Source organism: Microtus oregoni, unplaced genomic scaffold (genome assembly GCF_018167655.1).
Source record: "Microtus oregoni isolate MIOR12 unplaced genomic scaffold, Mior012 000022F_ref0000154, whole genome shotgun sequence".
In the NCBI taxonomy this organism is placed as follows: Eukaryota; Metazoa; Chordata; class Mammalia; order Rodentia; family Cricetidae; genus Microtus; species Microtus oregoni.
Window position 1 is genome coordinate 21,101,230 of NW_024543081.1, and position 15,985 is coordinate 21,117,214.

The following is a 15,985-nucleotide window of genomic DNA, read 5'->3' on the forward strand; positions in this document are numbered from 1 at the left end:
GGGATGCACAGGGACATTGAAGACAAGTGCAAGTTACTCTGGCTGGTATGACAAAAGGCCTCCCAGAAATGGCAAAGAGGAGATAGTATTTATTTGGGTCCATGGTTCCAGAAGGTTTTAGTGCATCATGTCAGGTGAGGCATGGTGGCACAGCTTGGAGGAGTTGGTAGAGGATGTCACATCATAACAGAGAACCAGTGACCAGAAGTAGCCAAGTACAAAACAAACTCCAGTAGTCTATACCCAGCAACCTGCCTCCTTCAGATTAGCTCTACATACTAAAGTAGCACATATGGCTGAGAACTAAGCTTTCAAATCATTAACCTGTGATGGATGTTTCAAATTATGTCATCACCGGCAGGCAGCACTCTGACCCTTGCCCACAATAGCTTACAAAGGGCCAAGTGGCTGTGGTCAAGGTGTCCAAGACCACCAGTAACTATTTTTTGTGTCATCACAACTTCAATATATGGCAAAAACACCTTAAAGGGGGGTGACTTGTTTTGGCTCATGGTTTCAGAGGGTTTGAGTTTATCATGTCGGAGAAGGCATGTCAAGAAGCCTAGCTCCTGGTATCCTTGAAATGGGTTAAAGAATGGGAAGACACCAGACCCTGCATGGATTCCTTAAATCCCTGTCATCCAAGTGCGAACACAGTGAGTGGTGTTGTCACACACTCTGCCATTCCAAAGGCTGTGATAGCTTCTTGGGGCTAAGGCAGGAAGTGCAGGAGTTCAGATTGAGAAGGGTCCCAGAGTGCACGGCATGGGTGGTGACAGCTCTTCCAATCCATGCCCACAATGTCCAATGGAAAATTAATGGCTTGGCTCAGCCGAGGACAGGGCTGAGTAAAGTGACCTCAGAATCCAGATCACACACTATGTCATGTCCCTAAGATATGTAGCCTGACAAGAAAGCCTGAGGATATCAATAAATCAGAGAGATGAGATATGACCCTAGAGTAACTCCAAAGTCTACATTCAGAGCAGCTACACATCCAAACTGTGGTGTTTGGCACCTCTGTGCAAGTATTGAGAATAAATACTGGTGACCCTTCCAGTGTCCTGAAGGTCAAGGGACTCAGAACACCTTGTAATTTAGAGAGACAGTGTGAAAAGTTGGGAAGATAAAGTCACACCTGCTGGCGTGGAGCAGTGAGGCTAAACAGCCTTAGCTTGCAAATGCCTTGCTTATTTTAACAAGGGACAATGTGCAGTAATGGCAGCAGGTAGGAACAATTGTAATAATTGATGCCCAGCACTTTCTGTATGTCTCTCTATTGTGACTTAATATGCTGACCTCTTCCCCAAGCCTTCAGGTTCCCCACAGCATCTAAAGGATTTGTGCCCAGCTAGCTGATAGTCCACAAGACCCTGTTCACTGCCATGCCTGGCGTGCACTATGTTTAACTTGTATTTATACTTTAGGTAATGCTGTATCTTTAAATCATCCTCTCTTCATTCCGCACTATATATCAGAGCTAGGTATGTACACGAATTCTCAAGTGGGAGGGGCAACAGAGGATAATGAGCCAGGAGAGGGCAGGTGAAACACTGATGGGACAGCTCCTCCAAGGAGCTCCTCCATTGGGCAGGACCATGTTCTGCCACTGTGGGAACCCTGTTGGGTGCTGATATTTTCTGGGCAGTTCAGGTTTGCTGAGATGCTAGAGCTGAGGCTGTCCTACCAGCTGGATACTCTTCCTCTATAGAAGACAAAAGCAAAATAGCGACCTGATCCTGCCTATCCAGCCGTGGCTGGAGGGACCCCAGCTCTTTGTGTAACAACCCATGATTCTCTGCTGTATTCTGTGACCTAAGCCAAAGTCACCATGAGCTGGAGAGCAGTGCTGTGCTCCCGAGAGTGCTCAGGAGCAGGCACGGAGACTGCAGCACTTACAAATGTTTGATTAGCTGCGATTCAGCTAAACTTAGTTCTCCTTGGGAAGCATATGGCTGCGGCAGATGGTCCAGGACGGACCAAATCACATAAGCAGGCCTTTGTTTTTGAGTTTCCTGATGATTTATTAAGGGGAATGTGTCTATGTCTGTGTGTGTTATGTGTGTGGTTTTGTGGGGGGGTTGTGTGTGTGTGTGTGTGATGTGTGTGTGTGTTCATGTGCTCTTATGTGTGGGGGTGTAATCAGGATTATAATGTGGCATTGTAGTTATGCCCTTCTCAGAGAGTCCCATGCTGTGATCTTTGGCATAGGTCATGTCTATACTACCGTTTGCAAGAGATATTATATTGGTATGAACTGTTGGTCAGTATGACAGCCTAGCTGGAAACAGACTGCATCAGCAAGCTATGCATGTTCTTTGTTTGATATCTCGCTCAGGAAGATATGACAAACACAATGGAAGGGTCTGTCTGGGACATAATTAGCTTATGCTTTATCTTTGAAATAAAGGTCAAGAGCATAAAGCATCATACCCACTCAGAAAAAGGCAGGGCTACATTCATTGCCTCATAAATAAAAATGTATTAACACTTGGAGCCAGCTGAGATTCTCCAGAGAAGAGAATTCAGTTTATGAAGAAGAAATAAATGGGTCTGGCATGCGGAAGCAAGAGGTTGTTGAAGAGGCCAAGGGAGCCTGAGTGACAGAGTAGGGGTGACACGAACTTAGGTACTTCCCCTCGAGAATGGTGAGGAGTGTGGGCTGACGGCTGTGGAGAGCCCGAAGACTGTGAGTGCTGGTTTTCCTGTGAAGGAACTACAGATGAGAGATTTCAGAGTGTTCCCTAGAGTTCTTCAGGTGCAATCCCAGGGCTTTTCCATGCTCCATCCCAGCGATGTGCACTGTGCATCTAGCCTTCTCCCTTTTCAGAGTAAGAAACAGCAAAAGATCTCTACCACCCCACCCCCTTTCTCCCATGAGAGTTCTATTGGTAAATATCCTGTAGTTGATTATTTTATAGCCACATTGGTCACCAGTTTTCATCTAATAGTATGTCTGTCCTCCACTTTGGCTACCCATCAGACATTTCACCCCACATCAAGCACTGTCCGAGACCCACATGGATGGTGGTGCTCTCCCCGTCCCAGCTCACAGCCGAGGGAACTGATGCTCAGACTGGACGATGCCTTGTGCACAAATATACACTATATAGATTCCAGTGCTAAGAACAAACCCACATCTTGCAACTCAAATCTGCCTTTTGTTCTTAAAAAAACCATAGGTATAAGACTGTTCACTAGACTCAGTTACTGAAATGTAAATGAAAGTACTTGAGACTGCTCAGAAGTGGGGACCAATCTGGAGGAAGGCCCAGCTGGTGGGCTCTTGGAGGACTAGAGTGTGCTGCAGGCTTCACGCTAGGCTTTTGCCTTTGTGAATATAGAGCAGTGCACATTATTGACCAATAAAGTGATATCAAGTGCCGGACTGACTGGGCTCAATCTAATAGGCAGGTCACTGTGGCTTATAATTAAGTAATTAAACCCACTCAGTGTTGATAGGAGAACACTCCCTAGCAAACGACAGCCACAGCTTCTGCTTATTGCCAGACATTTAAATGGTGTTTTAATTTGCCCTCTTGTGAGTATGAATCTGTGCCAGGATATAGAGCCTGCTTTCTAACTTGAGTTTTCTTGCAGAGTAAGTTAGGTGTGTGAAACCTCAGCATTAGAACTGTGATCCTGACAAGAATCCCTCTGGTGTGGGATGGCTTTGTCAAGTTGTCCTCCTCCAGCCTCCCTCTCACTAGTAGATGATAGAATTATTGACTGAGCATCTGTAGAGGTACCCTGAGCTTACTCTTCCATTATTCTAGAACTTTGATAAAACAGAATCAATGAAAAAGATCACCAGAGGTGGAATGTGAGAGAAAAAAGTTAGTAATCACCACCGAGAGTGTTGAAGAGTATCCCCTTCCATTATATCCTCACCAGCAAGAGAGTAAGTTCTATATTTATCCAGTATGGTTGGGTAGCTGAATAGTGGATGATAAATCAGGTCAATGTCAAGAAATAGGAAGATTTGAAACAACAACAACAGAACACAATCTGCAGCCACCATTCTCCAGATATGTTCTTTTGTTCAATTTGACACTGAACACATAGCAAACTATATGTTCACAAGTTTTCTCATGATTAAAATGAAAGCTCATATAATCAAAATGATGCTTAAGTGATACATAGAAAACATGTAATATATATATATATATATGAAATATGAATTGACAATCCAAAGCTAGTTCCTATCCATGTTCTAGAACCTGTAAACATCCAGTCATAAGCAGGAAGAGTATTATGGGAGCACCCATCCATCAAGTTGAGCTAATGGAAGTCATTGTCTTCCATGATGCAGCCAGTGAAGAGTCACTTACGTGTCGTGGAAAGCTTCACATCCATGTCGACACGCCTTGTTTGTCACAAAGCAAAAGCAAAAAGACATGAGTGTGGGAGGGGGACTTGGAGAGAAGAGGGAGAAGAAACGATAACAGTAGAAGGGGGATAAGAAAGGGCTGAATGTGGCCAGAAAGTAGTATTGATGAAACTGTCAAATTATAACTTAATAACAAGAGAAATTATTGCTGAGAACGCTGTGTATATCAAGAACTTTTATATCATAAAAAAGAGGAAGGAAGTCAGACTTTGTAGAAAAAATAAATTAAATTTGCCTTCTATTTACAACATATTATAGAAGTGGTTTTGGAAACCACATAGCTAGTAAAAATATCCATTTCCCAACTCAATTTGGTATACATAAAATGTCAACTTAATTAACAGTTTTCAATTATCCTTTGTGAGATGTTGTGAATAATACAGCATCACAGACAATGAGGCATTCTTTATGGGGTCCACTGGGTTGAATAAAAAATCTCATTCCTTAATCAACAGTATAAAACAGGCATGTATCACAAAGAACTCTACAACATTGTTTATTGCTGAATCCCAGTATTCTGCTCAGATCCTGTGTCTATGGGTCAGCAATTTCTCTTTAACGTGTATGTGAGTGGATCTAGTTTATTAAAAGTCATAAAATATATTAATCTGGGGTTATGTGAGAGGCATAAACTGATACCCACACCTATAAATGCAAAACAATCAGCATCTCATCTACAGTGGAGCACTTTAAATACAAAACAACAAAAATGTCCAAGAGTCATTGTAATTACAATAAAAATGACATCTTATTGGTGTGTCACCAGTAAGATGTGCTTCACAAATTGAAAGCACACAGAGAATTACATTGGTTCAGTTGTCCATATGAATGCTTGCTATGTATTCCTTGTTAGCAGAAACACCTTTCCCCACCTCATCTTGTCCAGAAAGCCCTGGGCTTACATAGTTAAATGGCTTCCTTTCCAGACTCTGGATCTGATCATTGCTATGCATTAAATTCGCAACTGAATCTACAGAAGTGAGGATCACTGGACCTCATGAGGATGCTCATGACTTAGTGGTGAGCTCCTTGATGGTCCACACATCTGGTTAGACCTCTGGAGACCCTGCTGTAAGCTTTGAGGTCATAACTCTTAAATATGACTGCGCTTTGGATGTTTTTCACCTCCCAAACTGTCAATAAGCTTTAGTTTTCATAATAGTGTTGTAAAGTGGGGCTTTAGAAGGCAACAAAACTAAGACTCTGCCATGGGAAGAGAATAGTTACCACTACAAAAGGGTAAATTAATGTCTCTTCTGTCGTGGGGATAGTACAGCACGAAGATCTTTGCCGGAGAGAGACCCTTTGATGGTGGACTTTCCAGCACTCTGGAGCCAACAGATTCTTGTTCATTAGAAAATGCCTGGTATGTGGTAATATGTTATCATAGCACAAAACACAAAGAAACAACTCCACATTTTCCTCTGTGGCTCAACAGAGTTCAATCTTTCTATCCCATGGAAGCATGTCATGGTACAGTGAAACCGGGCTAACTCAGGAGGGCCTGAACTTCACAGCATTGAGATTTCTCCTCTTTGTGTTTACTTTCTTCATTTACCTTTCTTCTTTGGACCAACTCTCCCCTCATTCCACAGAGTGTGTGGATATCTCTTTGGATAGGAAAGCTTGCCTCTTCTAATGTCCCCCCAGATTTCACATACACAGAAAGAGAAATCAAGGCAAATGCATGCATAAAGTCCTTATTCCTCCAGAGTTCCTGTTTCCCACCCAGGTTGTTGCTACCTCATTGCGTGAATGGGCAGTCAGTCATATCACTTACAGTGGCTATGTGTAAGCCCTAATCCCACCAGCCAGCAACATGGGAACCACAGTTTAAATTTATTTTTCAATGTGGCTTTGTTTTGTCTCTTCCTTGAGTTGTTAGGGAAACAGTAATCATTTCATTTCAAAGTGGCCTTCCCTCTTTCTTGGAAGCAGGCAGAAAATGAAGAGTGTATAGTCATCTTTAAGCCTCACTTCATCTTACTCAGAAATCTGAGTTTTGAGAATTTTACAGTTAAAACTTTATTCTTTATTTACCATTTCCTGGAAACTAGGAAGGACAGTTTCTTGTATTATCTAAGCTAGGGTTCATTTACCCGACGAAGGCCAAACATCCAGAAAAGTAGTGGGAGTGAGTGTAGAAATGACTAGGTCCAGAAGGGACTCACATTCAGATGGGTCTTTCCAATGCTCTTTCTAATAGGGTAGGCAGTAGTCTCTCTTAGTGTGTGGGTTGATTTCAAGAAAATTCAGAGGTTGGTTCTCAGTATTTTATTTGGTTCACGTCAATGATCAGTGAGGCTGCTGTTGGCATTGGGTTCTGTGGAATGAATGGCAGTTCTAGCTTGTCTTCCATGCTTCCAGAGCCTTTGTGTGTAGGGGGGTGTCTCAACAGAGGAAGATCATCATCAGAATTTTAAACATTAAGAGGTCTGTAATTACGATCCGTATTCATCTGATCCATTTTAGAGGGAAAGAGAAATATCAAATAAAAAACTTTGTTCCCTTTCTTGCCATTTGACCTGAATCCGGGATCAGCTGCTGAGATGCATTTTGTGTACAGTAGGGACCTCCGTGCTCATCTCTGCCCTGCTTGCTCTCCTCTGTGCCACCTTCTTTCCCCCAATTTCTTCTTCTCCTTCTTCCAATCCCTTTCTCTTCTTTCTTTATATTAATTAAAGCCCTTGCCCTCCTCATCCAAGATGTGATCCCTGAAATGCAGAAGAAGACATAGTTCTGAAGACTTGCATGTACATTCTCTTGTAGACCACTCAGAGTAGGCTCCTTGTGTGATGAAATTTCAGTTCACATCAATCAATGCATCCAAAATATAAGAAAGGACAACTCTTCAGTGTGTGCACAAGTTCTTTTCTTTTGCTCATTTGGTGCTATCATGTTTTGAATGTCACACAGACCAGGTAACTTTTCTACAATTCTGACACTTCTCTAGTCCTTTTGAATTTTTGCTTTGAGATAGATAGGGTTGGACCAAGTTACCAAGGCTAGTTTTGAACTCACTTTATAGCTCAGGCAGACATACAATTGTCCTGTTTCTGCCTCCTGAGTAGCTGGGATATGGACCTTTATCATCAGGTCTGGCCACTGCGCATTAGGTCTATGAGGGATATAGACCATACATATTACATTTCTGGGTTCCTTGTGCCTTTTTCTAATGTTCCCCCAAATTTCACATACACAGAAGGAAAAACCAAGGCAAATAAATAAATAAATATATAAAGTCCTTGTTCCTCCGGAGTTCCTGTTTCCCACCCTGGCTGTTGCTACCTCAATGAGTGAATGGACTGCCAGATCATTTACATGGTGTGTAAGCCCTAATCCCACCAGCCAGCAACATGGGAATCACATTTTGAATTTATTTTTCAATGCGGCTTTGAAGAAGCCAGATGATATAAGGGTCCTTCTAGTCTGATGTGGAAACCTCCACAAAGAGAGCAGGGGACCCAGGGTAAAATGTTTTAGTAAGTAGCTTTGTTGATATGAGAATTGTGCTCTCTTCGAGATGCCAAGCAGAGGGAGACAGGTTGGGATATCCACACATGGACTACACTCACTGAAGGAGAAAAAATCTTAATGGGGTTATGGGGCTACATAAGCAGGTGAAATCTCATTGGTGTTCCCCACTAGAGTGTCTTGCGATCAGTGTACCTTCCTTTGTGGATAAACATGTAATCCTTTGTTTAGTAATGATGGAAGACAACACAGTCCCAGGCAACCTGCTAGGTGCCCTGTCCTGGAATGAGCAGAGTCTTGTGGGACTCTGGGATCTTCAGTGATGACAAATGGTACCCTGTAATCTTGTCTGCCAATCTGATCAGAGAACATTTGTCCTTAGAGACCTGTTTTTTGTTTTTTTTTTTTTTTTGGTTTTTCGAGACAGGGTTTCTCTGTGGTTTTGGAGCCTGTCCTGGAACTAGCTCTGTAGACCAGGCTGGTCTCGAACTCACAGAGATCCGCCTGCCTCTGCCTCCCGAGTGCTGGGATTAAAGGCGTGCGCCACCACCGCCCGGCTTAGAGACCTGTTTTATGTCACTGCATTCAACAGAAACTACTGAGAAAGCCAGTGTTCAAACACAGCTAAAATGCCATCACCTTGTACACAGTTGCCCCTGTATGCGCCAGGCCATAGGATCCTGGTCTGTGGGCTCTTCTTTATATCCCATTTGATCAGTGTGGATATGCCCATTTTTTTCACAAGAAAAAGCTGCTGTTATAAGAGATGATGTCACCTCCCAAAAAGGAAACAGATTGTGCTTCTTTGCCAGCTGTCCCTCCTGGCAGCAACGGTTCATGCTGCTCTGACCTTCAGAGTATTCGCTCCATCCATCCTCTTCCACATTGTTGGTCTGACTTATAGATCAACCAGGCTCTGACAGGGGAAGGAAGAGGCAAAGGGGCAGTGTGGGAAATCAAAACAGAGGAATCTATACATAGAGGAGATTCTGTTTAAAAGTCATTTCAACTTGGATCCAACGGGTCTCGATGGAGCTGGATTAGGACTGTGATTTTATTTTCTCCTGATGATGGACAAGTTAGAGCAGGCAGGTCTTAGTGGCCCCGCAGGTAACAGGGGGTCATGGTCTCTGCTTCCTATCTACAGAAGCATGCGCTTGGACATTACCTAGTGTTGACAGATCACGCCAATCCCTGCAATCCTTATTTCCAAGATACTTAGATACCATGAGCAGTTTATATTTGCTATTTGAGAAAATTACTTTCTTTTCTAAGATCATTGTTTTTCAATGAAGCTTATATTGGTTACTCTTCCTTTGCTATGATAAAACATCACCATCAAGACAACTTATAAAGGAATGAATTCATTTCAGCTTACAGTCCCAGGTTAGATTCCAGCATAGTGGTGGGGTCAGCATGGCAGCAAGCATCAGGTCTGGTTACTGGAGCAGGAATCTAAGAGTTCATACCCTCAACCATAACTGCAAATCAAAGAGAGAGAGAGAAAAAAAAACACTGAATGTTGGTGAGGGTTTTTACTTCTAAAGCCTAATTCCAGTGACGTTTTTCCTCTAGCAAGGCCATACCTTCTAAACCTCCCCACACAGTGGCAACATTTGGGATCACATGTTCAAAAGCCACTGCCTATGGGTAACAATTCTCATTCAGCCTCCCAGTTCATGAGGGTCCATTATTACAACTGATGGATAGACAGATTGAGAGACACAGACGTCTCTTTGGAATATCGTCATTACTGTTAGGCTATTTACAATCTTGTCACCTCTCAAAGACCAGTATCTTCAAGTGGTATCTCACTGATGTTTATGTTTTAACCTATGAATTTGGGATAAACACAAGCATTAAATTCCCAATAATGAAATACCAAGGCACTGTCCTCTAATTTTAGGGCATTAGTCTATATCTTACTTATTCTAGAATTTTTCTTGGTCACTAAGAAAAACACATTTAAAATGCTTTGGAAACTACTGAGTATGTCTTGTAGATATTATTATGAATAGCAATCATTGATTTGCATGAACTTTAACATTGTTTATCTTTAACTAATTGCATGCTTTTTCACTCAAAAGTTTATGTGGCCAAGCATTTATAGGCATGTACCTATTTCATGCACTAGATGACCCTGCAGAATGGATGCAGATAGGGTCTCTTAACCTTACTGTTTACTTGAATTAAGCTTAGTATTGAATTTAGGGATTATAAAATAGAAAACACCTAAGCTCCTACATAATTTGGTTCATCAAAGTGCTTGTCAGCAGTACAATGAGAAGGTGACATTTGCAGTCCTCAGATCAAACAAGATATAGCAGCATTTGGTGGGGATGCTGTGAAGTTACAGGGTCTTTGTAGAAAGAGGGCAACCTCCTCTAGTTACTCATCATGCTCTGTTTCCTGGATGGAGGTAAAAGAACTCATAGAATCGACCTGTGATCAGGTGAGGAATTTTGCAGGCACTAACTTCCTGGTGGGAATACTGCCCACAGCAAGAGTTACTTTGCCAAAGTCATGAGGTGTATAAGACATTGAACAAGGTTCTCTTGAGAGACAATTTACACCAGTGAACACAGATGTTCCCCTGGCGGGGACTCATTTACTTGTGATCTTAAGCTTTGGAAACTTGAATGCGGGTTTGAGTCCTAGTATCCCCAAGTCCAGAAAGAAACCTGATGGGATTGTGTTTTCAGGATAGTGTAGAAGTTCATGGCCTCCTACTAATTTCCTTCCTGTTTGCAGAGAGCAGCAGCCTGCATTCAGCCTGTGTCCATGAGAGTGCCGTGCATAGCCGAATCTTCCAGATCTTATACAGGAATGAAGAAGTTCCCGTAAATGATGCCATGCTCTTCCGGGCTCATTTGCTCTTAGATGGTGAGAGGGTAAGTCTTGATCTCCTGCCAATTGCAAAAGGTTTTCTTTCCTGGCTAACTATTCCCTTTCATTGCTGGATTCAGGGTGAGTGAAGAAGCTACAGATTGATTCTGAGATCTGGTAAGAATTTATGGATCCTATATTCACCTGTTTCTAACGGCTTTTTCTCTTCTTCTCATCACACACATGATCATTCCATGAAATCTTGATCATTTGCCATCGCTCCTTCTTGCTCTAGTGTATCTCTGCTCAGGCATATTGTTCAGGAATCTCTCAGCAGGTGGTTTGGATTATCTGCTCTTTACAAACTTGGGGTTAGGATAAGACACAGAAGTGAAGAAGGTTCCAAACTCTGTTGACTTCAAGGGGCTAATAGCTCAGTGAGCAAGCAAATTTATAAGCATGTGTCTTGCTTAGCAAAACTTGCCATAGCTGGGAGGAAATCAAGAGGCTCCATGGATGGAGAAAGAATTTTGGGATGACCAATCTAGAGCTAGAACAGTTCACAGAGGAGTGCCCTTTAAGGAGCACGTACTGGATGGAATTCATCAGACAGAGAAGAGGGAGAACCCTTTCCTACAGAGAGGGGGAAAGCCAGAGTAAGTTTAGAGGCCTTGGCACATTGTTTGCTTCGATTGGAGCTTGAATAAAATATTTTCATTTGCTAAATGAATATATTTTCAAGGTCTCTGGACTATTGTTCTTGTTCCCACAGTCAATAGCTTGAATCTTTGTTCCCACATTCTGGCTGTTTATTTCACAATGGAGGCATGTATGATGTGAAGAATGCCTCTACTTTAAACAAACTTAAGAGCACTTCTGCTCACCCATGGCTGGTCCTTGCTGTACAACAGACTCCCATTGAGTTCCTGTACTCCAGCTATTGGCTTCCTGTACACATCTTTTTGTGCTCTATGTAGGGAGGCTAGTCCTGATTTGCTACTCTTTCTTTATTAATTAACTCATGCATCTCTTCAGCCAAGGCTTTCTAAGTACTCACTAAGTCTGTACTATATGCTGGAGAGAAAGTAGCAAGTGGGAGACTCTGCTAGGAGTTTTGGCACTACTGTTTACCTGTTAGATAAATGTATTGGCTCTCAGGCATTATTCCACTTCAATGGTAGCAAGAAATGTTTCAACTAATCATTATATCCAGAGCTAAAGTGAATAAGACCTATCTGAAAAATTACATTTGTGATTAGCATATGAACATACTAGTTCGTTTCGAACGCATATCAATGGATTTATGGAAATCAAACTGCTACTTATTGCCCGAGCAGATAATGTATTCATAGATGCAGGTTGCAATATCATGTACAACACACATTTGGATAATGGGTGACTAGCCAACAAGCACATTATGGAAGAGAAGATGCAGTCTCTACATTGAGGCCAAGGATGTGAACCAGAACTGAGTACAGAGAGAACTAACTAGAAGCTAAGGAATCTGATGGGATGTTTTACAGTAAACACAGAGAGTCCCTCTGGAGGTCCTCTGGATATTTTGTTCATATTTGCTGTAGTGACATACAAGATTTAGGTGTACATAAAATATATAGAGAATAATAAGAGGGAGCCACAGTAGAATGAGCTAGATAAGATAAACATAGAAAGGGAAGGAAAAGCATTCTCAAGATAAATATACCAGAAAAATATGCATGAGTATCTTCTGCACTTAATGGCAGTTCACATGTGGAGGGCCAAGTTTTCAGCAGTCAAGGCAAAGAAGATGTACAGATTAACAAGAGGATACTTAGCTCTGTGAAAAAGGAGAGAAAGCGATTACAGCAGAGAGGGATAGTGAACAAAATTGCATTAGATAGCAGTGGTTCTCAGCCTGTGCTTTGTGACTCTTTCGGGAGTGGGGGAGGAGCAAATGACCCATTCATAGGGGTCTTTTAAGACTATCAAGAAAACACAGATATTTACATTACAGTTTCTGACTGTCACAAAATTATAGTTGTGAAGTAGCAATGGAAAAATATTTACGATTGAGGGTCACCACAACATGAGGAACTGTATTAAAGGGTCATGGCATTAAAAAGGTGGAGAACCACTCTTTTATAGAAATAGAAATTCTCTAAAGGGAGATTCTTTTGTACACCCATAGAACAGAAGCTTGGAAATGCTCGTGCAAAGTTCTAGTTCCCAAGCCCATCACAGACCTAGTGCTTCAGAGACTACGAGGGTAGAAATGAGTTGATTCAGAGGTTGAGCAAGTCCCTCTTGGGTACCTTTCCATGGGAAACACTTGGAAGCTTTAGGACCCAGGGCAGCAGTACACTGGAAAGTGGCAGACCAGTCAAGGACAAATTTAGCGAAGCAAGGGATGGGGTGGGGAATCTTATCCAGTGGCACAGGGAGTACACAAAGGTGAACCTGGAAAAGAAGTTTCAGGATATAATATAGGAAACCATCGTCATCTCACTGAATGCAGCGTAATTGCCATGTTCTAGAGCCGTGGTTCTCAGTCTGTGGTTGTGACTCCTAAAAGGTTCAAATATCAGAAATCCTGCATAGCAGATGTTTACATTACAGTTTATAACAATGCCTAAATTACAGTTATGAAGTAGCAAAGAAACAATTTTATGGTTTGGTGCCACCATATGAGGAATTGTCTTAAAGGGCTGTAGCATTAAAAAAGTTGAGAACCACTGTTCTTATGGTTTCATTCAGAAGGAAGAGGAATGAGACCGACCAAGGTATAAGTATTGGAAACGAGAGCAAGGACACGAAGGTGGTTGCTGCTGTTTCCTATGTGGGTATTGGTGAGCCTGAAGACACATAGGGACAGCTGAACAGAAACAGAGGAAGTCAGTAGTCAAGCCATTTGATAGCCGAGGTAGCCCAGAGAACAGAGCTCAGTTATACCCAGGGGGTGGAGGACTCCATGCAGATAAAACAGTCTGTAAAAAATAGACTGAAAGAGTGGAACATGCCCCTTCTGGTTTCTACAATCCTTCCTCCCTCTCTTCAGCCGAATTCCCCAAGCTATGGCTAATGTTTGGCTATGGGTCTGTGCATCTGCTTCCATCAGTTACTGGATGAAGGCTCTCAATTGCAGTAGTCGCCAGTCTGATCACAGGGCATGGCTGGTTCAGGCTATGTATTCACTATTGCTAGGAGTCTTAACTGGGCCATCGTTGAGATTAGTGGGAGTTTCCCTTGCCCCAGGTTTTTACCTGAGCCTGAAATGCCCTCTTCCAGTCATTTCTTTCAGTATTCTCCACCCCATCCATTCTCCAAACCAGATGCCCAATTTCCCATCTGCACCTGCCCCCAGTACACCCAGGAGTTATCTTCTGCTTCCTTTTTCCAGGGAGATCCATGGGTCCCCTCTTGGCCTTTTCTTTTTCCATAGCCTCGCTAGATATGTGGATTTTTAGCATGATTATAATTTACAACTAATACCCACTTATTCATAAGTACATACCATGTTTGTCTTTCTCAGTCTGAATTACTTCATTCAGAATATTTTTTTCTATTTCCATCTCTTCTCTTTCAATTTTCTGATGTCATTGTTTTTAAAGCTGATTAATACTCCATTGTATAGATGTACCATATTTTTTATCCATTCGTCATTGACATCCTGGTTGTTTCCAGTTTCTGACTATTATGAATAAAGCTGCTATAAACATTTTTGAGCAAGGACATTACACAAAACCCCCCCAAAAAACAACTAACTTGGCTCATAGGAATTTACAATCTATACCAACAACCAGGGAGCCTTTATATAAATGATCTAGGCCCCCCTCCATATGTGTGTGTGTGGCAGTTGTGTAGCTTGGTCTACTGTGGTAAATCTAATAATGGGAGTAAGGGTTATTCCTAATGCTTTGGCTGCCTCTTGGGAACCTATTCCTGATCCTGGAAAGAAAACAGGAAAAGAAAAGGATGAGGAAATTATGGTCAGGATGTTAAATAAACAAACAAACGAAGAGAACAGGGATAGAAGGAACATACCTAAACACAATAAAGGCAATAGACAGCAAGCCAACAGCCAACATCAAACTAAATGGAGAGAAACTCACAGCAACCCCACTGAAATCAGGAACAGGACAAGGTTGTCCACTCTCTCCATATCTATTCAATATAGTTCTTGAGGTCCTAGCTAGAGCAATAAGACAACAAAAGGAAATCAAGGGGATACAAATCAGAAAAGAAGAAGTCAAACTCACACTATTTGCTGATGATATGATAGTATATATAAGCGACCCCAAAAATTCTACAAAGGAATTTCTACAACTCATAAACTCTTTCAGTAATGTAGCAGGATATAAGATTAACTCAAAAAAAAAAAACCTCAGTAGCCCTCCTGTACATAGATGATAAAAGGGCTGGGAAAGAATCAGAGAAACAACACCCTTCACAATATCCACAAATAGCATAAAATATCCCAGAGTAACTCTAACCAAACTAGTGGAAGACTCGTATGACAAGAACTTTAAATCTTTGAAGAAATAAATTGAAGAAGACACCAGAAAGTGAAAAAAATCTCCCATGCTCTTGGGTAGGCAGAATTAACATAGTAAAAATGGCAATCTTACCAAAAGCAATCTACAGATTCAATACAATGCTCATCAAAATCCCAGCAAAATTCTTCACAGACCTCGAAAGAATGGTACTTAACTTCATATGGAAAAGCAAAAACAAACAAACAAAAAAAAAACCCGGACAGTCAAAAAAATTTCTGTACAATAAGAGAACTTCTGGGGGCATCACAGTCTTTGACTTTAAACTCTACTACAGAGCTACAGTACTGAAAACAGCCTGGTATTGGCATAAAAACAGACAGGAGGACCAATGGAACCAAATAGAAGACTCGGATATTAATCCACACACCTTCGAACACCTGATTGTTGACAAAGAAGCAAAAAAGTATCAAATGATAAAAAGAAAGCATATTTAACATTGGTGCTGGCATAACTGGATATCAACATGTAGAATAATGAAAATAGACCCATATCTATCTCCATGCATAAAACTCAAGTTCAAATGCATCAAAGACCTCAACATAAAGCCAGCCACACTGAACCTCACAGAAGAGAAAATGGGAAGTACACTTGAACACACTGGCACAGGAGACCACTTCCTAAATATAACCCCAGCAGCACAGACACTGAGAGAAACAATTAATAAATGGGACCTGAAACTGGAAAGCTTCTGTAAAGCAAAGGACATGGTCAACAAGACAAAAATGACAGCTTACAGAATGGGAAAAGATCTTCACCAACCCCA

At 41.7% G+C, this 15,985-nt stretch overlaps 1 protein-coding gene across 1 annotated transcript in view; it reads left to right on the forward strand.

Annotated features, from left to right (window-relative positions):
• Window positions 1–15,985, forward strand: part of Fam135b (family with sequence similarity 135 member B) — a 279,296-nt gene that overhangs the window by 164,045 nt on the left and 99,266 nt on the right. Inside the window, exon 4 of the mRNA XM_041671944.1 lies at window positions 10,616–10,755. Within this exon, the coding sequence (XP_041527878.1) occupies window positions 10,616–10,755 (140 nt within the window). The remainder of the gene's footprint in view (window positions 1–10,615; window positions 10,756–15,985) is intronic.